Source organism: Bombus pyrosoma, linkage group LG9 (genome assembly GCF_014825855.1).
Source record: "Bombus pyrosoma isolate SC7728 linkage group LG9, ASM1482585v1, whole genome shotgun sequence".
NCBI lineage: Eukaryota > Metazoa > Arthropoda > Insecta > Hymenoptera > Apidae > Bombus > Bombus pyrosoma.
Window position 1 is genome coordinate 6256442 of NC_057778.1, and position 24321 is coordinate 6280762.

A 24321-nucleotide genomic window follows, 5' to 3' on the forward strand; every position below is an offset into this window, starting at 1 on the left:
AATACGAATTCAGTAGATTAATCATAAAATATTCATAGTCTGAAAAATACGAATTAAATACATTAAATATATATTAATTATATGATAAAAGATTTTAATTCTATATATCGATTAATTGATCACAGCGCCATCGCAAGCACGTGGTTAAAGTCGAAGTAAATCTTGAAGACCTGTTGACAATTTGATAACACTAGTAGTCTGTGATTGTTTGTAACAATGGGTAGATTGAACGAAAAAGATTTACGAGATCCCGCGTTTTTTATGTATTTGAAGGAAATGAATTTAATCGAGTTGTGATAAACATTCGCGATGTGACATTCGTAACAAAGGAAAAAATGATGAAGCAAGCGTTCATTACTGCTGAAAAACTAGCAGAGGAGATTAGAAATATACAAAAATGTTTGCAATGCACAATTTGGTAAGTTTTTAATTGTCATATCAAAATCTATGAAGTAACTTAAAAACGAATAATTCATAAATTTTAAACGCATAATGTGTAATATATGTCAGATCAATGTTCATGTTAAGATTCAATTAATTTTGAGAAGTTCTGTTATAGGTTATATGTATATGATTCAGTATTTCCAATATTCTATGCTTCAAGTAACCTCGAATAAATAGAAGGAGATAAGTATATTTGTTTAGTTTCTTGACTTGACAAATCATTTCTTTTAATTTTATTTGTACCATAAATATTGTTTTGTTAAAGACATATCGAGTTTAAATTATTACGTGAAACTGTTGAATTTATCATTTAAATGAACTCTAATAAATTCATGGCCATTATTAATCTTTTATCATGCTTATTTATTATATTAATATAATAGTTTTCATTTTGTATCTATGATGGAAGACTAGTTAGTAATTAGATTGAATTAAAGCGACTTAATATACATTTAATGAGATAGTTATATTTTATTTCTATATTCCTTTGCGATATGTATGTAATTTTAAGACAGTTTGCTCACTTATGAAGGCTTATCTATTACTGATTAAATTTTGTATTTTCTGATTCTAATATAATATCTGCATACTATATACAAAAAGATAAAAGAATACGGTATAATACATATAAGAAAATTAAGACTACAATTAAGATTTCCACAAATGATATTTTATATAAAGTTAAGAACTGAAGTTCTTTAAATATTTGATCATACATTCTTCATATATTTTTATATACCTAAAAGGCTACTTAAAATACTATTATTTAACTCTTTTACTTAAAAAGGCAATGTTCTTTGATTCCATGTATTTTATGACGTTAAATCATTATCCATAAAGAAATTATTGTATTAAAATATTATTGAAAAATTATATTATATTGCACTTAATATTTTGTATACAGTAGCAACAAGAGTTCTTATTTCCAATGACGGATCTTTTTATTAAGTTTTATTAAGTTTCAAATTTTATTTTCATAGTATCAAATTTTTGTGATCACATGAAAGTAATAGTAAATGATACAAAGTTTAATATACTTAGACCTAATTAATTAGTAGATAAATGCATACAATAGTATACAAATACATTTTGTGGCCTTTGTATATCAAACATTATATATACCCAATTTATTAGAATCTATTATCAAGTTTTATTGATCTTATATCATTACATTTTTACTTCAGTGATTATTAGATATTTCATTTTGATTATGAATTGTTCAAAAATAAATAATTTTGTGAATTTAAAATATCCTAACATATACTGTTGTCTTTACTAAATTTACTTAATTATTTATTCTATTTGAAATACTCAAAGCTTGCGTATATAATGGATTATGTGCCTTTCTGTTTCAGCTTGCATACCATATCTGATCCAGTGAAAACCCTTTGTGGGCATCGATTCTGTCGCCAGTGCATTCAAACGCTATTGCAAAGTAAAAATGCTCTCTGTCCACTCTGCAACCGTGCTATACAGCGTCGCAGCATTTCCAAGGACGAACACATGATATTATACATCGATGGACTACAGAAATTAATCGAAGCGGTGCAATCGGATTCTGGCATCGATAGTAAGTACTTTCGCCTTATCGAAGAGATAATAACAATATTTCGTAGTTCTCATGTTCGAAAACTACATTTTTCTATAAATAAGATTATTATTACATATCGTCGTTGAAATAAAAAATGTACGATAAAAACAATCGATATAAAGATACTGATTGAGTAAAGAGAATTTTTTAACGTTAATTATTACAAGTATAATATTATAAGAATATTGAGAATTTGATGAAAAAATATTTGAGCAGATCTGTTGTAAATAATTTTTGATTGATGACATTGGAGAAGATATTTAGATGAAGACAAACTTATTTATAGTAGATGACTCATTTTGTTTGGCATTCAAGTATGCGCGTTGGAAGATGATAAAATATTAAAGTATTTCCATAGAAGTGACACGTTCGTATATTTTCTGAAAGCGGAGAGAAATTTTATTTTTCGTACCCTTTTGCAAAAAAAACAAAATTCTTTTATGAGGAATGCCTTTATAATAATTAGTTATATAAATAATCTATGTAAGATAATTCTATATGTAATTAATTATATAAATAATAGGCTTATATAATAATCACCTTAATACACTATATACAGTCCTAATTGATCTAATAATAACGCTGCAATAATATATTGCGATATTTGAGCCATAAATTCGAGAATTTCATACATTACAATATATCTTACATGGATTTTTATGGTGTAATTTATTTCTCAACCGCCCATGCAATGCACGATATAACACACGAGATCAAATATCTATACATGAAGAAAATAAATATATTATCACGTACACAGTATTACACATAATATAATATGCAAAACAAATACCTTCTGTATGCAAAGTTCTATTATCATAAATGCAAATGAAATTTCTCTATAGCTGTTCTCATAACACAACTCTTTAGAAGTATTTTCTCTTTTTTTAAAGATTTTGTATAAAAATAATGATTTAAAACAGAGCCTATCTATAACTGACTTATAATTTTTATGCTCAAAAAAGAAAAAAATTTCGGTATGAAAATTCGCGAGAAAGAAATATCGGGAAGACGATAAATTTCTCAACGCAGATCAATACGTTTAAATGGAACTAACGTTCCGCCGCGATAAACTTTTTTCCCTGCAGTCTTAAGTAAAACATGAAGTTTGAAGTACACGTGCTGGTACATGTGCCACAACATCATGTTCACTCGGGTTGCCTATCTGTTTCACCCGTAGTGTAGCCGAACGTTTTCAAAAATTTAGGTCCTTGTGTTCTTTGGTATAGCGATGCATCTCGATGGTATCCAAAACTTCAACGTTTTACGAGCACTCTGCGTTTACGTTCTGGTATACGATCGAACGTAGAGAGTTTGCTGAGTTTTGTTGCTTTCAAATTTTATTCATAATGTTCATCTTTTCCTACTTTTCTCTAGATTCTCATAATGCTTTATTACTCGCATGATTTATGTAGAACATGGGAGATGATAGGAAAATGTTTTATTCAAAAATTGGCAATCGATTTATATTCTTGTTCCGAACGTGGCCTTAATTCAAAAATACTAGTTTTTTTAAACAGGGACGTTTTTGAAAATAACAGTTTTCTATTTGTTTCCTCATTATCTTCTCATTTTATTACTCGTTTCTATTGAAACTATAAATAATAACCAATTTCTGTTAATAATAATGAACAGCCAAATTTGCCACACCGACCAAGTTCGGTTCTGAAAAGCCGAAGAATAACTCTAAACACGTTTTTAAAATCTTATCTCTGTAACAAAAGTGTGCTTTAATCGAAACAATTAAAGCGCTTGATTAAATTCTTGATTAAATTCTTAATTTTATAAAGATATACGTACTTACTATTGTTGTTGTTATTCGAGTAATTTTAATTTGAAATTACGCATATTTAATAAAAAAAAAAAAAAAAAAAAATAGCTCAGCATGCCCTGTTTCGCGACACACAGGTCATAGGTCAATTTTCTAATATTCTTCACTGTGACATGCTCTCAACTCTGACTTTTCTCAAATGCATTAACGTGCTTGCATTCTCTGCTACATGTACATATACGTACATGAGTTTCTATAAAGCCAAACAAATCTCCTTGAATTTCACTATGAGTGGACTTTACAAGCTGGAAAAAGATTCCGAGGTGCATATATTTCAAATGCACGACCTAGTAAGTTATTGATATTCCTAGAATTTATTTTAATTCTGCAAATAAATTGCAAGATTGTTTAGTTTCCTGAAAAATTCAGAATTTTAAATATTCATGCAAAATAATTTTCGAAGCTATCGAACGCCTCGACGCGTGACTTTCCGCACTTGATATTCGCTATCATAACAATTTCTTCTCTCTGAACAGGTTGTCATTTCTAAAAGCGCTTCAAAGATTCGATTGTTCAAAAGTACAAATTGATTTATTGCAAATATTAAAATTCCAATTCCCTCCTTTAAATCTTCTTTCTCGAGTAATTGATCCAAAATGATTATAATTTGATTTAGGAAAGTTAATTTCATAATAAAATTCTATGATCATTTTTCATTGAATTTAAGACTTATTAATAATTTAGAATAATTTATCCCTCTACCTGAAACTTCGACAAAAGAAAAATTTAAACTTCTGTCTTTACCTCCAGTCAAAATTAATGTTACATTCAATTCGTGATGAAGATGAGGGACATTTTCCTATAAATTCTAATAAAAATTTTAATGCATTCTGCTTCATATTTTCATCAAGATTTAATCGTTCTACCTAGAACCTTAATGAAAATTTCAAACGTTCTTTAGGTTTTAGTGCAAATTTAGAACGTGTTGTCCTGGTTAATTCCTCATTCTGGTTAAAGCTGGACGATACTTTGCTAGAGGTTTTAATACAAATTTCGAACATTCTGTATTAACAATATCTCGGAAAAGCTTTAAAATAGCGCACTTTACTACCTACTACAGCCCGTGAACCAAGACTCTCTTACCGATAAATGTCAAGAAACTCTGTATCTCAAAATATTAACCACGAAAGCCAACATTTACGGCCCTAAATAGCCCAGGTGTTCTTCTAACATAAACTTTATTAAGACCGTGATAAATCCAAAATACCTTTTTCAGTACTGTCTTATTTATCGAGACCACGCTGCACACAACAAAGCGAATTGTCAGGTAATACCGAATTCACTAGATGTGATACGAGGCAGCTGATCAAACCGAGTTGTTCTTACGTGGGCACCAGTCTACAAAAGGAAGTCGTTTCCCGAAATCGGAGAGGTCGATCTCGAAAAAACCTGACATCACAGAAAAACAGAACGAGATCTACGCAGAAGAAAGACGGCGGTATCACGAAATACTTGTCGAAATGTGGTTTGTCTGGCATAGGACAGTTAGATGAGTCGAACGATTCTCTAGACGAGAATCTGGCACAGGGCAAAGTAACAAGCTGGCTGGAGAATCTGTCCAAGCAGGAAGCGTTAGACAGTCCTTATAAATCTGAAACCGTGCAGTCTCCAACATGCAATTTTAACGACACGTTAATTATCTCAGTTTCTCAAAACGATCCACAGATCAAGATCGATAATTTTGACAAAGACGTTGACACGAGTGTGAAGGATGACCCTAGTCAAGCTGTCAGACAGGTTGGAAGGACATCTTTGAGGAGCGAGAATAACGAAAGCGATTCGAACAATACGAGCGATCGCAGGACGTCTACGGAGACGAAGACTGCGATTGCTTCGTCAAAGCTGGACTTTGATACGATGAATCCGAGGCCGAGCACGTCGAGGATGACGAGATCGTTTGACGATAGTAAGGAAAAGAGCGAAGAGAAATTCATAGACGTTAACAGGACGTCACCCTGTGACATGTTGTCCAGCATGCAGAAGAATTGGTCCTCTGTAGAGAAGTTCGGCAAAGAGATGCGCACGAGGAAGAAGAAATTGAAATCCTTGAACGTGAGCATCGAGAACAAGGGCAAATCTCGGTCAGTAGATGAAGCTACGACGAACCTGAACAAAGAGGAAAATGTGAAGCCGAAAGTTGTCGACGACATAGGTAATGGACGAACGAGGAAAAGAAAGGAATCGATGATGGCTGAAGACGTCGCGAATGTCATTGTGGACGAAAGATTCGACGAGGAGACGAAAAGTTCGGCAAAAAGTGATTTTGTTCGCGCGAGAGATGCGTCGCCTCCAAGTGGTAGAAAGGATAGATCGATGTCAGAGAAAGTTCAGTCGACCACTGAATCGTCCTTTATCACGCTAGAAGAGGACAGACAGGTGCGCATTCGATATTTGAACACCTGTCAGATGAACGCGATTATCGGTGTAACATACGAGGATTCACGAGATGGCATTGAAACGGATCAAACGAATAATGGCGGGGAAACGATGCTCCCTACAAAGCGACACGTCGATCTATTCGATACGCCTTTCCACGATCGAGATAAGATATTTTCTCAAACGTCGCTGGTTAAATCAGACAGTTACCGAGGTGGACCGAATCTGTTTGATGAATCCCGTAATGAGAAAAATTGTTCTCCGACACCAACGAAAATGATTACGATGATCGATGAAGCTGATTCTACCTCAAACTTACAAACTTCAACGCCTCATCGCAGAAGATTGTCTCTGAAGAGAACAAGTACAGATTTTAAATTGAATAATTCTCCCAGTCCGATTGTTGATTCTCGTATTGGTCTGCAGACTGTTAAACGAGACTTGAGATTTGAGATTGAGCGTGAAAGTGATCAGGCTGATGGAAACGTTGGCGCAGATAAGAGGAGTCTGGAGGAAGCAATTGGAACGCAGAAACGTAGAGCTTCTACAGGTGATAAACTGGATGGTAAACGTGTCAGAGGCTTGACTGCCACTTCGACCGAGTTTACAAACAGGAGGCTGGAGAACAGCGGGTGCAATATGTCCCTGGTCACGTTCACGAAACTAGGGAAAACTTTCAAGCGTCGCAGAAAACGAATTCCCTTCTTGTATCTGGGAACAACCAAACGAAAAGCGATGGTGGGCCATTATCCTGGGTTCCATTTACAAAGACCGTGTAATCCGGTTGATATATTGGACACGCTGGATTATACAATTCAAGATGGCTTTGGTAACAATGCACTAATCACGTTGAACGATACACAGATAATAGATGAGAACGAAGGCAAAGAAGCAGAACCTGTCGCGGCAGTAAGTAGTGTAACTGAAGCGGTCGTTTTCAATAATCAGGTAGATCATCGTGAAGAAAATCCGCCTCAAGAAATTCAGAAGAAAATTGTTTCAGTTGTTGATATCCCTGACAGTGCTGAAAATAAATCTCCAGATATAGATGTACTCTTGGTATCTCTGAGTGGAAATAAAAAACCGTATCTTTTACCATGTGACGAACAGTTTGCTAAATCAAATAATACATCGTCCAAGGATACCGTAAAGATGATACCATCAGCAAATGACTCCCAGTTACAGTTCCTCTCTTTAGAATCCCCCCCGATCGACACTTTACAGACCCAGAAGCGGATCCACGGAACTGAACCCAACGCAGAGACCAACAAAGTCTCTGTCTCTGGAGGTTTCTTACACATGTCAGATCAATCCGATTCTCCTCGTACGCCAATGAGAAAAAGAAGGAGATTTGATAGTCAAGACAAGTTCTCTGATAGAATGAAAATAAAGTCTAAAGTCAGCGACGAGGAGGACGTTTGCTCCAATCACAGTTTCTCGTCAGAGGTCACGTGCATTAGGAACGACAACGAAGAAGTCCCAATCTTCCAGATCGGTTTAGACGAAAATTGTCAGTCCTCCGATCCTAGCAGCAAAGACACGGAAATCGTACCGGTAAGCTCTGGCTCAAATATTGCAACCAACGAAAAAGGAAACAAGAAGAAGGTGTTTAAGAGAATTTTGCCAATCGCCAGTTCAAGCACTGATTCCCCGGACATTGTCTCTCAAGGTGTCTCTCCGACGACCAAGCGGAAACGAGTCGTTTCTCCTGAAGTTAGCGACGGAGAGTGGACCGCGATCGTGCACAACTGGGTCGATGAGAGGTGCAAAAAGAAAGGTAAATTGGAGCAAACTCGTGATTCCTCTAATTTGACGAATGCGTCTCGCGCGGCTAGAGACAACGCTTCGTTGAAGTCTGGCTCGTCAGATCGTGACAAATCTACCAACAAACTGTCTACGCAGTGTAGACAGCAGTTAGACTTCGCTGGTAGATCCAGCGACGAGGAAACCAATTTCAATGGAACCAAGTGGAGTAAGAGTTTGGATAAGCCTAAGGATTCGTCGATTGTTGTCCAGGATTCGCCTGATTTTGGATTGACGATAGATCGAATGAAAAATATACGAAACAAAACAACGGAACTCATACAGGCGGATACTTACGACGATATCATGGCAAATACAGACTATGAAGAAATCATTATAGAGGACGATAATGCAAAGAATAAAAAATCTAGAAGAGGATCGGTCGAGTGTTTGGAGATAGCTAGTTATGAGAGAAAATCTAAATCAGCAAGATCGTGCGTTGAAAGTTCTTACTCGTCGAGTAAAGATGTTCTGTGCGTACCTTCTAATGGATCTGATAAGGAGAATAACCATCAAATATCTGGTGTATTGTACGATAGTGACAATGAGAATGAAGAGAGACTGGTTCCAGTGTATGTAAATGTGGTTAATAAGAATTCGAGGAAGAATAGATTACAAGAAAATTCACGCAAGTCGTCCGGCAACGAATCGATGTGTATTTCAAACAAATCATTGGGACAGAGTTCAATAACTTCTTCTTCTCAGAAGCATCCAACGAATTCGTGTGTGAGCAATTCTACAATTAAGGATATGTCCGAACATGATTCTTTGATGGACATCACGCAACATGATCTGATGATTAAACAATTTGAGATGGATCTGTTTGAGAAAAATTATAAAAATTCTAACGTGCCTTTGGAAATGGAAAAGAAGATTCTACAGACGCCGAAGCGTAACAAGAAGTGTTCAAACGCAGATGGAAAGGTTGGTCTCTTTGTCTTTTAGAAAAGATTCATATAAGTATGGATTTATATTGATTTGTACGTGAACGGGAAGTGTATGAGTTTCGAAAATTGATGATTAACACAGAGTCATTAAAATTTTAGGTGAATTAACGGTGATGTTAAAAGAGTTTCACATATTTTTCACAAAATTTGAAAAGTTCTAGTATCGGTAAATTATAATTTATTATTAATAAATTATAAATAATTTATAATTTTTCTGAGATTATAAAAAGTATCAAATGATATATTTACTTGTAGGACAAATGAAAAATTTATAGTAATATTTAGTGCAATATTTCTAATTATTTGTAGTGCAATAGTATTATTTTAGAATATGATACTTCAGGTCTTCTATTGATCTAAATTATTTATTTTTCTTTAATTATAAAGAGAAATGTAGTAGAGGGAGTAGAAGAAGACCGTATATAGTCGGACGCTATAGTCATTCCTAATCTAATATTATTTTTAAAATTTGTGTGCATTTCAAAGTAATTTTATTCAATTCGCAAACTATAATTATATACAAATTTAAAAAAGAGATTTAAGAAATATCTCAATAAACTACTGACCGTGAAGATCTATAAATAAAAATGAATGACGATGAATCTCTATGGAAGATTCCTATGAAGAAACTGAAAAGACTGCTCTAAACTGACAATTCTTCACCTAAAAGTCGTCTAGAAGATTATGAAGCTTCTCTTTGCGAAACTCGAATAAGTCTTTTAGCACCTCTTCAACAACTCACCGCTTAATTATTCTAATTTAAAAAATAATTCGATATTTCCATTTGAGCGTCACTCGTTCGTAATTTTAAAATTTCACGTAATTCAAAACAATCATTTAGAAAGCTTCGTGCTTTAGTATTATTCACGGCGCTTAACTGATAACTTTTATCGTCCATCCGCTACTTAAAGATAAACAAAACCCTGCAGTCTGAAATACTCACTCTCTGCTTTGAAATATCCAGGACGTCGAACACTCGGGTGAAGAAGACGACATTGTCGAGAACACTCCTAACACAAAGACGAAAAAGTAAGTAACACGAGTCTCTCATAACGTCCATTCTTCTTTCAGTTTCGAAAGATACATTATGCATTTCAATAACAGCATTACACGTTAACGTAATTTTTCTTACACCGTTCAAATTTTTGTAATAAGTGTTACATTTATATAACAATTGCCAGTTGGAACGAAGATGAAGAACTTTCCATTGAAGCAATTCAGTTTTATCTGTTTGTTTACTGAAATTAAAATGTGCATGGAGTTTTACGTGTTTACTCTCTATGAATACATCATTCGTATTTTTCAATGATTTGTAAAATAATTATTTGTTTTTTATCGAAGCTGCCTAATTTAGCCTCTTTAAAGCTATCTGTTGGTTAAAATTCAAACGAAGTAAAGTCTCCTATCTTTAATAACGTTTTATGACTCATAATATAAATATATATTTATGATCACAATAATTTGTAATAATATTACAAATATAATAAACAGAATAGCTTGACATGTAGAGTAAAATACAAAATTACTTTTGCAATTAGAAACACAGCTTTCTCAGTTCGTCCATTTTATCTTATTTCCATTTTATTCGATTTTCACAAAGATTGCTTTTCATTTGACATGGCTTTGAAAAGGCACAATTCCTTAAACTCTTCTAAATCCTCCAATATCTGCTATCAAAAAATATTCTGCATATCAAATCGAACGATTTTAACCGGTATCACTTTTTTCAGTTTGGAAGCGATCAATTCGACGCAGAGGAATGTGACATCGTCGTTCTCGGTTTCGAAGACCTTGGAAAAACCATTGCCTGCCAAAATTCTACAGTCGGCGACCGGAAGATGCCTCACCAATATCAGCACTCCAAATTCCACGATCAGCATTCCTCCTCTTTACCAGAGCACCCCGAAAATGCATCAGTCTACCTGCAATAACGCCACGAAGCTTGTTCCTCGCGCGAATGAATCCTCTAACAAGCAGACGAAGGATTCCATTCAGCGAAATATGGATCGAAGCGTTGAGGAAAACGCTGTTCAACGTACAAATAACATTGAGAAAGATGTCGTTCAAATTATAAATAATAGTCAGGATAATATCGTTAAAAGTACAAATAATGTTGGAGACGTTGAGAAAAATATCGCTCAACGTGCACACTATGCCAACAGACAGAAGCTCTGTTTTGTATGCAGCGGATTGACAATTCATGAAATCGATCTAGTGAAGAAGTTAACGCAAATGCTGGACGGTAGATACCTGGCTCAGTTCGATAAGGATGTAACACACGTGATCGTGAAAGCTGACAAAAATAACGGAGCTAGCAACACGTTGAAATACCTGCAGGGTATAGTCCATAGGAAATGGATCGTGAGTTATCAGTGGGTGGTTGATTCGGTAAAGGAGAAAAGATTAGTGAACGAGGAACCGTACGAAGTGGTAGATTCTAAGACTCTCGAAGAAGGCCCTCGAAAATCGCGATGCAGAGAGAAGGGTTTATTCGAGGGATTCTGCTTTCTATGTATTGAACCGTACGTCAACGTTTCTATAGAACAGTATCAGGTGAGCATGTTTTTCAGAATATTTCTTCCATTTCGTCCTTTTATAGCTCGAGAACGAATAAAGAATGTTACATTTGTATTTTTCTATAGAATCGTCTGTTGCAAACGAAACGTTTCAAGCGAAATTTAATCAGCGAAGATATCTTCAAAATTTCGATACGGTCTTTGTCTCTTTTTAGTGAGATATTTTCATAAAGAATAGGCATTCTATTGAATAACATTTTTATCTTTGTTTTAAATTTCTCCAATGTAATCGTGATAGTCGTGTCTCGTTATCTCGGTGCTAGTGAAATTAAACGACGTTTCGTATCAAACGTGTAATATATTCACCAAATGACGAGCGTTTGAATTCTTGCGTGAGCAACTGTGTCACGAAAGCTCACAAATTTTTCATATTCAAATTATGGAAAAAATAGTAGAAAATATGAAAGAAAGGTATAACAAGGAAAATAAAGAAAGGTAAAACTATATCAAATTTGAAGCAGAGAGTATCGTTATGCGAGAATATTCCACGTTAAAATCACGCTTATAAATTTTAAAGGTTTCGCGTATTATTACGGTTGAATAGTTCGCATCGAAACCCCAATTCAAGAAAGGCGTTTATTTATGTTCCTCCGGCCATCCAATCTTGGTATACCATTTCAAGTTGAATACACGCCAAGTTTTACTGATATTGTCTCTTTTAGGACTTGCTACGCGCTACGGGTGCCATCGTGGTCGACTCGTTACGCGCTCTAGCCGCTGAGAAGAATTTGATGAAGATCATTTTGATTCAGGCCGACCTTCATGAATTCCAAATTATTGGTAAGATTATCACATTTATCAAAGTTAAAAGTGAAATGTCGAGTAAACGTATTCTCAATGGAATTAAATACTTTTAATTAAAAAGGTAAGAGTGTGCAAAAAGAATGATGTCAATGTAAAAGTATTATAATTAATCGTTATTAACAACATTGAATTGACAATTGTTTTTATTAATCATTATTGGAGATGTGTATGAATAATTGTGCAAAAAAATACTCTCACGTCATAAAATAATCTGATTATTTTATATATAAATCTTAGATATAATCTGATATTGTTGAGAAAGTTGAGAATTATATCTGATTGATTATATTTAATGATTTTGCTTTTTTTTGTGAAATTGGTCAAAAGAAGAAAGATGTCTTTCCTGTATGATTAATCTACTTGAAATATTTAAATGTCAGATGAGTTTGTAAGTTCTTGATTCGTCGTTATTTTGCACAACTCTTTCTCCATCTTGCACAACTTTTTCTTCATTTCGTTGATAGTTTTTTCAACTTCATCGTCATAAAGGGATTTTTGGAAATCATTTTTTAACAAGTGCAAGAAAATAATTAACTAACCAAAATGCTTTTCTAATTTTACAGTAACTCCAATGTTCTACGAAATATCTATATTTCATTTTTATCTACTAAAACAAGTTCCGATTGAAATAACCACTCGCAACAGCAAAATACCAACAACACACTAATAACATGCAAATTTCAACTATCATCTCTCGCAACGTACAACTTCCTGGGAAATGTATCAACTGAACCAAAACTACCCTTCGCCACAAAACTGTCTCGACGTATTAATTATTTATTTTTCTTTTCTTTTCCTTCTCGTAGAATGGTACAAACAGACTCGTGCCATAGCAATCGTCGACGAATGGATAGTCGAGTGTATCAGTCAGTACAAACTGATATCGTTCTATCCATATCTGCAGGAGTTGTCGCGACAGGACGTTCTCGCGCTTGGTTATCCGGAATATCTTGTCGAAGAAGAGACTGGCTGGGAGTCTGATAGCACGTGCGATTTGTAGACATGACATTCAACGGGGTTCCATTGCTTTTAGCATAATTTCATGTCGAGCATTACTCACTTCCGCTCATTTCCATGAATTTAAACCCCTTATCAGTGCCACATCGTTTGAATAATTTGCGCATATTGTACCTATGATTTAGTTTAGAAAATTTGTATATTTTTCAGTTATTATATATATTGGAAGGAAGTAGTCTGTAACAAAGGGAATATTTGTTTTCTAAGTGGATTTTGTTCTCGTAACATTGTTCAAGGGTGAATTAAGTTACCATATATGTGGATTTTTGATGGAAGTGAGGAATAGTTTATGAGGAATACTATTTTTTGTATGTATCTCTGATAGTAATATTTATGACAGGGTATAAGACATTTTGTCATAATTTTTACCACTGTGATTACATATATGAATATTTGATCTCCTGACAAGATCAAAATATATCATGATAACAGTAAGTTTAACAAAGATATTCTGTTCTCGTTAAATTAATTTAGATTTCCACCACAAAACTTTAATTTAACTTTTTCATCGCATCCATCAATGTTCCACACGCTACACCAACGAAAACAATTGTAATGTAATTATTAACAAAATTATTTTCTATATCTTACCAGTTGAAAAAATTATCGAAACTTATTAAAAATTTGTTCAATTAATATGTTAACTTTTGTATTGCATTGATTTCGAACAATTCATTTTACCATCAGCGTACAAATCAATATTCTAAATTCTGTTTCATACTGCAATAAATACGAAGATCAATTAAAACTAAATAACCAGATCTAGAAATAATCAGTAATAAGTTCAAGCTTTATCCATAGCAACACAAAAACATTTCAAATCATATAACTGTAGACATGTTTTTTTATTATTATTATTATTATATATATATGTATATATTATTTATATTATTCTACTTTTATATCTATCAAAAAGATATTACCAGAATAATATCAGCTAAGAATAAAATCTAAATTCATAAGAAAGATAATAAATTCGTGTCTTATCCGCAATACACAATAACAGAAGAGTGCCTCGTAAATCATAATATTTATATTAATGTTATATTAATGTTAATCATAAATATATTTTTCTACATACATATATCAAAACAATCACTCAAATATGATCAATTTAAAATAAAATCTACATCTGTACAAAAATAATAATTAGGAACACTAATCTCTCTCTTGATTCACGAAACGTAGCAATAGAAAAGAGTAATTCCCCGCGAGACATGTTCTTATTTGGATTGTTTTATATTACAACGCGAACTCGAACATTCGCACTCCTCAAAGATAGGACAGCGGCTCTCTTCTTAAATATTTACAGCATTCGCAAACAGTACTTATTATCATTTCTCATTTCACCAATTACCGAACGACCGATATAATTGATTTTTGAAGGCATCTTCAACGCGACGCACAACGACTTTATATGGTCTCAGCAATATATTTCTTCTTTCTAAATATCAAACAGCACGCAAAAATATCCAAATAGAATCAAAAGTAAGCGCACCCATAAGAAAATAATTATTAGAAATGATAAATTCATGCTTCATCCACCAAACACAATGACACGAAAGAACCCCATAAATCAGACCAATGTAATAGCGTAAATATATTCCTTCTTTCTGTCCATATCTCCTCACAATGCTCATAGTCAGCAAGCCTGAATGCTGTGCGTTGAAATTTTGTAATTACATGAAACACATAAAATGTATCTAGTTGCGAATACACAGCTCTGTTTAGGACGAGGCATGTGGTGGTGCTTGGAACGTGCAATATCATGATCATGGGTGGATTTAGGTGCTGCGTGTTGCGAAGAGCATTCAGGCCACTCACGTATTCACAGATACAGGCAAAGAATATTGATTTGCCCAGGACCACCTGTAGGCAACTCTCGTCTAGCATTTCTCACGTATACACACACATAGACACGCGCGTACACCATGTCAGTGGTTATGAATCTAGTCCAATTGCCAGCAACCAAGGAGAAATAATCACTGTGTCCGTTATGCTCTCTATTTCGATGCACTCTAACTGCAGAGAAAGATAATCGTTGCGATCGATAGTTGTTTGTATTTTCTATTTCTTCTTCTTTCCTGGCTCTTTTCTCTGTTTATTCCCCGTACCTTTTATACTTCTTTTCGTCGTTAATTATTCATCACCTGAATCACCCTGAATTTTTCAATTCTTATGGTGGTTCATAAATATTGGCACAGTTACTGATTTTATACAAAACGCAATAATAGGTGTAAGCTATCGAAGGAACTGTTAATCGACGAAAATTATGTAGTACAAACTTGCAGGATAGATGGCAAAATTTTTTAAAAATCTCGCGCGCAACTTGCAGAAAAATAACGAGATCGCAGCACCATAAATATGGATTTAGTTCACAGCAATTCTTGGGACGCATAAATTAATTTAAGAAGATTTATAATGGAAGAAATTTTTCTTTTCTATTTTTTACTTTTCCCTGCGGTTTTATTCTCTACGCTTGCCAGTAGCGGTATAGCTAAACCACCGTGTTGAGTGTTATAACACGATGCAGCGAGTACCAAAACAATCGCTGTTTTTCAGAAATAGAATTCTAGCCTTATCCGTGTGCCAGAATTTAGGTGGTACGAGAGTAATTTGACGGTTTTGGAATACCCCGTACTTTTAACTTGCACGCGCCACTTCTTCGCTCAATAGCCGAGACACTGTTATAAATCTTGGAGTTTCCAGACGGCAATGCGACGGCCAAGCTAACAGTTCCCGCGACAATAACTCGTACCCTCTGGAATATTCCGCAGGGATTGTACATTTCACCACCTCGACGCATACCTCCACACAGCTATACAGCGCTGAGATCTCCCTTCCAAAGGCACAAAGTGCAATGGAGCGAAGGGTACGAGACATAAGAAACACCGAAAGCACGCATTTTCGACAAAATTTTCAAACATATTTTGGAAAAATCAAGTTATATCGCTTCACACGTCGTGAAACCGTGAAACCGTTCACGCATCGTAATCATCGCGTCGCTATCTTTACACCCATACACACACATACGCACACTTATTTTGAGAGAAAATACGTTCAAAAATCAGAATGAATCGATCGTAATCAATCTGTCTCCTGCAGTTGTGCATCGCGAGAGTGAACACGATTGGTTATACTTTTCGCTCGATTTTACAAATTGGATGAAACATATGAATAATATGCGTATTGGGTTGGGAAGTTCGTTCCGATTTACATTTCGATTTACAGTTATTCGAGTTATATATGTGTCATTTTCTTGCACAATCTTTCTCTATCTTTCACGCAACTTGAATATTTCATCCATCCAAAACCTTTGAGGTTTCTTTTAGCGAAGAACTTTTCAATATGATCTTTAATGTTGATTAAATTCCTTAAAAATTTGAACGAACTTTGCGGCAAGCCAATATAACGAGGAAAGCTCGTACAACATTCCGCAATGACGTATGTAAAGTTAAATATGTGATAATCGATTTCTTGATAAGTTCATGATCATCATCGATCTGCAACCATGACGACCTAGATTAGTTCATGATATAGGTGCTTGTTCTAATTCTAACAATACGACGTTAATTAAGTCGATATTCTGCCGAGGTGCTTTTTGTAAGTTTAGTATTTAAGCTTCTGTTTTTATGGTAAGAAGAACCTACGCGTATAATTTTGTTTAAAACGTATCGGTACGGTATCGAACAAACTGAAATTATCAATTTCATCTGTTTAAACGTGTTGTGTGAACTTTTAAGAGTAATAAAGATTTATGTATTGTTTAGATTTTTCACTGTTGTATGCAACATTTTGTTTCACGTTTTTTGCAAACATTTCAAGAGTTTCCAGTTAATGGTTGTTCAGAAACTTTGTAAAGAATGTTTGCAACGTTTTTTGTTATGTTTTTGATGTCAGAATAGTAAGTAGTACAGTATGAATATTTCTTATGCAAAGTGTTCTTTCTTTTTGTATCTTGGTGGTATTTACATAAACTCTGTAGTTTTAAGAGGCCTCCATTAGTTTTAGATTACTTGCGCTATATTCTATGCTATACACACTGCGCCTTTGCTTAAAGGACACAACTCCTTTAAAGAAAATAGAAGAAATAAAAAGTATTTTATGATAATACGTTTGTTATTTTATATTCTATGAAATAAGAATAAACAATATTTTTAAACAACATGTTTGTTCCTTTATACCGTATGAAATAAAAAATATTCCAAGAATTAAATCAAAGTATTCCTTGCACGTGTTTACTACCACATACTGTCTGCTCATCGAGTATCTATGGTTCATAAATTTGATTTCCTCGCAAGAAAGGTTATAACGCAAATGATAGAAAAATGGATCTTCTCTTACCACGTGTTGCTTTCTTATGTTAAAAACGAGTCTAAAGAAGAGTACGTTCGCGTTAAAATAGATGTTCTTCCCATGACAAGAATAACTGAAATGTTCTTTTCTGCACGATATTCGATCATATCGTTTGTTTACCTCTTTTTCTAAGAATAAAAAATTCTCTCAGAAGTTTACCTCCCTCGACCGGAACATCTATTCAAAATTGCATTCTATTTAATCGCATTTAGTGCAGAGGCTGTGTAATAGAAATCCTGTTATTACGATTCATTTTTATCGAGCAAACTATTGAAGATGAATCGACGAAAGGGTTTACGTGCATCTGTATATTTTAGATTATCTGGAAATAATTTTATATGTTCGATTTTTCGAATGTTAATAGCATTCGCTAACTCAGCAAAAATCGAATCTCATTTCGTACATGTAATTGTACTTTCAGATTGCAAGCTTCCGCGAACTTCTTTCGATTACTCGAACGTTTAGAATTCTCAGTATCGTCCGCTATGTTATCCTACTGGAATATTAATGATCGTTTCGTATGAAGCCTGCTCAATATCGCCATAATGTTGCTCGAAATGGTTGTCGAATTATTCACCGAATGGAAGGCAGCTATTCTACCATCGTAGTACGGAATACGATGAATGTTTGCGAATCACTCGCGATTGTGCATAGTATTGGATGTCCCTATTGTACGGCGTACCGTGTACACGAGTACAGTATGCACGAATCAAGTCTATTTATATTCTAAAGAGTACGATCTTGATACTGCACAAAGTGTCAACAGTTACGTCTTTTAAAACGCCAAGTTACGGAGTTGCGAAGGAAACTCTATTGACATCTTCTTCGTCCCTCATTTCATAACTCGTGACTATGTAAGTTTAATACTAAATTAACTTTACGAAAATACGTTAGTAAAATCAGCGATATTATTAATATTTCTACTAGGAGTTTCTATAAGAATGTGCAAATTTGATGTCGTATTTTATGTCAGTGAATTCAAAGACAACGGCTAATTTTTAGTCATAACTTGACCTTTAATCATTAATAAATCATCAATAACTGGAAACTATGAACAGACAGACATACAAATCTTCGTTCATCTTACGAGAAAGCCATTTTTATTTAAATGAAACATATAACACCGTGTAACATTCATTTCTTAACTGTAATAGGTCATTGTTACTAATAACTGAAAGATGTAGATTGTAATTTAATTTCCTTCCATTATTATCAATTTTCTAAGTAAAAAAAGGTTTAATCACCGAGAAGTGTTCTAAAGTTGGGATATAGAAGTTTCTGATATTGTAGCTACAACTTAACAGTCCATATTCGAAAGAATGAATTGCTAGAATCCGAAAAAAATTGTATTTTCAAGTCCAGTATATAGTTGAAAAATAGACTTTTAGAAAATTGAGAGGAGATTCGTATCATGGAAGAATCAAGTCACGTAAAAGGTATCCCAGAATGAGATCATACATACACCACAAACTTTATCTACGATAGAAGGCTATAAATATACGTAGCAAGTTGACCATACATACCAACATACCATCGTAATATTCTTGAAAACTATATCCAATCTTTTAACTTTTGTTCGTCGTTCCTCTTCACATCATTCGTCCTTCTCTATATTTCATAACCAAGTATTATTCGTATCAGTAATTATTAGCATATTAGTAATAGTAAACAATAAGCATTAAATTTATAATTTTAAGTTTCATACTACAACTTCGTTTTGTGTTACGAGTTGGTTGTAGAATTATTTCTGAACATTATAAATCTCTCATCAAGTAATATCCTCTGTTAAAATGTTCAAAAATTCTTACACAACGAATAATCTAAATTTCACACTTTGAATTCTTCTATTTATTGTAATAAATAACAAATCAGCCCTGGATAACTAACTTTTTCACCTATGATTAAAATACACAAACATCTAACATCCACGCATCTAACTTCTTTTTACACGCCACAAGAATGACACGATAATAACTACAGTATTTCTCCAATAACGAAGTTTATATGATAAAAGCTGTAAACTCCTCTTAAATGCCTTAATGATTCTTTAAATTACCAAATTCTACGCGTGTCACTTACAATTCTCTCTTACACAAATCACAGTTTCTTATATGACACAACGATAGCTGCAATCTTTTCCGATAATAAACATTCTCCCCGAAACATCGTAATTTCAACGATTAAAACATCAATCGACGATCAGAACCTCGCACTTGTAATTTTCTTTTCTATGCTACAACCGCGCTTTCACCTGTGGCCAGGTTCCTTCGACGATAACAGTCGAGTGATATGCATCAACGAGTGGACGGATCGGTCTGACGCGCGACGTGCCAATTCTACTTGATCGACGCGTGTCACAATGCGGTCATTTGGGGATGGAAAATGGTCGCGCACTTAATTTGATCGCAATCAGCAGAATGAAACGATAATCAGGAATTAATGGCAGACGAAATACCGCGCGACCAGGCCAGTTAAACCGCGTTAAAACAAGGCAACGACCGGGCTCTCGAAACGGAGAAAATACGCTTGCGTATGCGAATGGGAAACGGGAGCAATTAACTGCCGAGTGCGAAATCGTGTAAGCGATTCTTGAATAAATAACCAGCCGAGGCTTCGAGGCCAGCAGATCCTGAGAGGGTACGTTCGGGGAAAATAAGGGATTCGTTGTGGATAGCGAATTGAATGAAATGAATCTTTTAATCTGATGGCTGACCAGCGAGACTGTGTCTTTGGAATTAACACGTGTAGTGTCGCTTTAGTAACTTTGGTGATCGTATCTGTCTTTGCACAGAACGTACAGGCAAACGTTGAAGACTGAGGAATACGTTTACCTTAAAACTACGGTATAGCGAGTAATAATAAAAAGTTTAAAAAATTGTTACTTGTGTATGTATATGAAATACGAATATTAGTAACTTTTGTATTGGACATTTTTTATCAACTTGGTGATCGTATCTGTCTTTGCACAGAATGTACAGGCAAACGTTGAAGATTGACGAATACGTTTACCTTAAAGCTACGGTATAGCGAGTAATAATAAAAAGTTTAAAAAATTGTTACTTGTGTATGTATATGAAATACAAATATTCGTCGCTTTATTGAACATAATTATCAAGTACTTATAGTAAATGGTAAAACTGATGAAGAATTTAACTGAATTATGTCTTTTTCAGAAAACCATTAAATACTGTGTTTCTATTATTAATAGCCAATAAGAAAGGAACATTCCTCTCGAAGACTAATATTTAATATTTTATAATAATAAATATTTTTTATAACCTTATTTCCGTTTTTTCATAATGTTGCATCGCACAGTATTTCGTTACTTTACTGTTAATGAGGTTAAGAACAAGGGACACGTTAGCGATAACACTTTCGAGCAGAAATGTGAAATTGAAATTATGTTAAAGAAAAACGAAAGCGTGTAAGTGACCTGTAAAAATTCAAAGTCTCTGCAGTCTGCCAAAAATCCTCAGAAAGGAAGAAGAAACTGGTGAAAATGAAATAAGTGGCTTACTGAGATTGTTAAATCAATTTTGAGCTGATTTATAGTTTTACAATCGTTTGCTCTTCGACATAGTTACACTGTTCGTCACCTACCAACACGTTCGTCTAACTTACGGCTATCGGTCCTTGTGTCCGAGAAATCGGTTGTAAATTACTACTGAACGAGATTACGGTTAACAGAAACCCATTCTGCTCATCATGGCGTCGAGTCTCCTCGTTTCGTGGAACAGGTCGTGTTTCCTTTCAACGGATTACAATTACGTGTGCTGAATCGGAAAGACTGAAGCTGGTCGTTCGTGCACTTTCTTTCTCGTTGTGCTAACGACTGTGTAATAGTTTCGAAATAGATGGCTGGAATTCGAGAAACGACTACGAACAAAGAATGTAGTTTTTGAGGGAAAAGTAGTTAGAAAGTGCGATAACAAGGATAGAGAGATGATTTGTGACGCGAAGATTATTTCGGATGAATCATTGAGTGATCAATGACGTCGATATTTAAAAGAGTTATATTAATGATGACATAGGATGAGCTATTGTACTGTAGGAATTTTGTTTATAACTATTTGGGTGTGTTTGAAACTTGGAAATAAAATTCCACTTTTGTCGGTTTTCTAATTTCACTATATTATAATTATACACGTAATTGACCATTTCTCAAGAAACAAATGGCGTAAATTTAAAAAAAGCAATGTTTCTAACGTAGTCACTTTCTGTGCTTTTTATTTTATTGTGTTTATTGTGTGCTTTCCAACATTTTCAGAACGTTGGTCGTCGTAATAATTTCGTCGGTTTTCGCATAACTTTCAGCAGCTTGAAATAAATTGTTCAGTTTATCAGTTAATTTTAAAAGACCCACGTCTCTGAAACGAACAGGTTGTTTTCGTTTTCGGTTATGTCATAATAAAATCCACTTTGTTTAATCGCGAGTTGACATTAAAATCAGAAAATAAACAACAGTGTGCTTGTCGTGTTTCTCTCCTGCGATTTTCATTTGCCAACAATGGCACGATAATTGAAAATTCGTTATTCGTAAATTATACGATCGTTTGTACTGCGACCGAAAGTTGGAAACCAGTTTAGGAGTCTTCATAATTCAATCCTGAGCGTTAATTATAAGCTTACCAGCTGACTATGAGCACCGCGTTACGGTTAATCCCATTAACCTTGATTACCATAAACGTTATTTTCAGTACGATTTTCAAGGTATTAGATATCGTTGATAAACGCAAATGATCAATTTCGTTTGGTATTTCTTCGGCGATAAACAAGTATTAGAGCAATTAGTATGTTCGTGTTAGCACGTTGAACACAATTTTATCTCGAAGAGCGTTATCAAAGCGACGAAAGATAATTGTTGCACGGCATTATCGTACGTATATGATAAAATATCAGAATAACGTGAAAGTATTCGAATACTTACAAAAATCTCTTGCGAAATTTCAAATTTTAAAATTTCATTAGCGCTAAGAATAAAATTCCATACGTGTACGCAAAATGAAAATTATAGTTCGAAGCGTATCGTCAAAATATAGATAGCGATATGATAAATATTTGATCCTAATATTCAGCGTATTCGTATTTTATCGTTGTACTTTTCATGAATAAAGTACTTAAAAATTCGAAAACAAGATATTTGAAAGCGTACAAACACGAGGAAGCGGAATAGCAGCGTTAACAATACTCGCGCATCGACCATATTATCTACCATACATATGGAACAATATTTCAGAACGCAGAAAATTGACAAAATAAAAATTCAATGCAGCGTTGCAAACGAGCTTTACTTTGCCAAAAAACACTTGTGAAAGCCTGAAAAAGACCAAAACATTCGAAAACATTCGTCCAGGAAGAAAAAATATCGCTATTTTTCCACTATATATTTTTTTTCTTCTTCTATTTTCCATCTATCATTCTATGTGTTCGCCACTCGAACAGTTGTCCAACGAGTGATCTTTGACATAACGTCGCTGGCACGTGTCACGGTTAACGGGATCGATTTTAAGCACCGTGAACCGTGCTTGCTCTGCTGCTTGTTCTATTAGCGCGATTCAATTAATTTAGAGCAATGCACCACAGCACACGCTTCGTGGAAAAATCGTGCGACGAAATTGGAAAACAGAAATTGGAACGGAAGCCACGTACGCGTCGAGTCTAACGTTTATACGCGTCTTCGTTCTACATGCACGTGCTCTCGCGAGATATAATCTTCGTGAAGCTAGAATCGCGACATATGTGAGAAGCGTTATTACACATTTTGAAAATAAACAGATCTTGTCTGTTGAGTCAAGTTTCCTTTTCTCAAGCTGTGTCTTTCGCGTCTTATCGCAAGTATGTTGTTTCGTTTTTAGACTTTAATTGGCGAATTAAGAAATTGTTGCACGCTGTTGAGTGTTAAAAACCTTCTAACAGTGTCTCGTCTTAGTCAATCGAGAATCTTGAAACATTGGAAAATTATTTTTCTTCTACGTAACTTATATAGTTCGTATTGTTTGTTCGTTCGTTTTATAATATTCTTAACTTCTCTTAAATATCTCACTGTTTCAAGAAATATACAGGGACATGGGTTTTGCATGATTTTTATTTGCGAATACCAATTGTAGAAGAGAAAAACTTACAACGATGTACATGTAAATATGCACTAACACTTCTGACAAGTTTATTGAAATTAAATATCACATATTTTACGTGTATGTGTTATATGTGTCATATGAAATATTTCAAAATAAACAGTACGTATCTTATTCGAGGTAAGAAAACATATTGTTTCTATTTGTACATCGATTCGGAAAGTTCTTATCTTCATGACAAATATCTAATTTTAGGTGAAATTATACATATGGATAGGAATTAGTTGATAGAAATATTTATTATGCAATAACGTAATATTTAAATTGTTTGGGGCCGTTCTAGTTTGGCTATGAAGAAGGTCCCATATGGAGGATTAGACGAGACCGACAAGTAGCCACGTATAACCTCTACAACCCTTTCGTTACTGTAGAAACAGTCGATATTACACCACCACTAAACAGCACGCCATAAGTGTACATTAACTATGTGGACGGTAAATAC

General features: G+C 34.3%; 2 protein-coding genes across 5 annotated transcripts in view; one reads left to right on the plus strand and one right to left on the minus strand.

Annotated features, from left to right (window-relative positions):
• Positions 1 to 24321, minus strand: part of LOC122570499 (glycine-rich cell wall structural protein-like) — a 90832-nt gene that overhangs the window by 12047 nt on the left and 54464 nt on the right. The gene's annotated exons all lie outside the window — the stretch shown is intronic.
• LOC122570498 (breast cancer type 1 susceptibility protein homolog) lies at positions 190 to 24188 on the plus strand. Of its 4 annotated transcripts, none has more exons than XM_043732880.1 (7): positions 190 to 418; positions 1800 to 2014; positions 5083 to 8969; positions 9957 to 10021; positions 10723 to 11545; positions 12231 to 12348; positions 24163 to 24188. In XM_043732880.1, the coding sequence occupies exons 1-7, from the start codon at positions 336 to 338 to the stop codon at positions 24171 to 24173; spliced, it is 5202 nt and encodes a 1733-aa protein (XP_043588815.1). In that variant the 5' UTR covers positions 190 to 335; the 3' UTR covers positions 24174 to 24188. The 4 variants fall into 4 exon arrangements, with proteins under 4 accessions (XP_043588815.1, XP_043588814.1, XP_043588813.1 ...); XM_043732879.1 differs by lacking the exon at positions 24163 to 24188 and adding an exon at positions 20007 to 20743; XM_043732878.1 differs by lacking the exon at positions 24163 to 24188 and adding an exon at positions 12936 to 13153.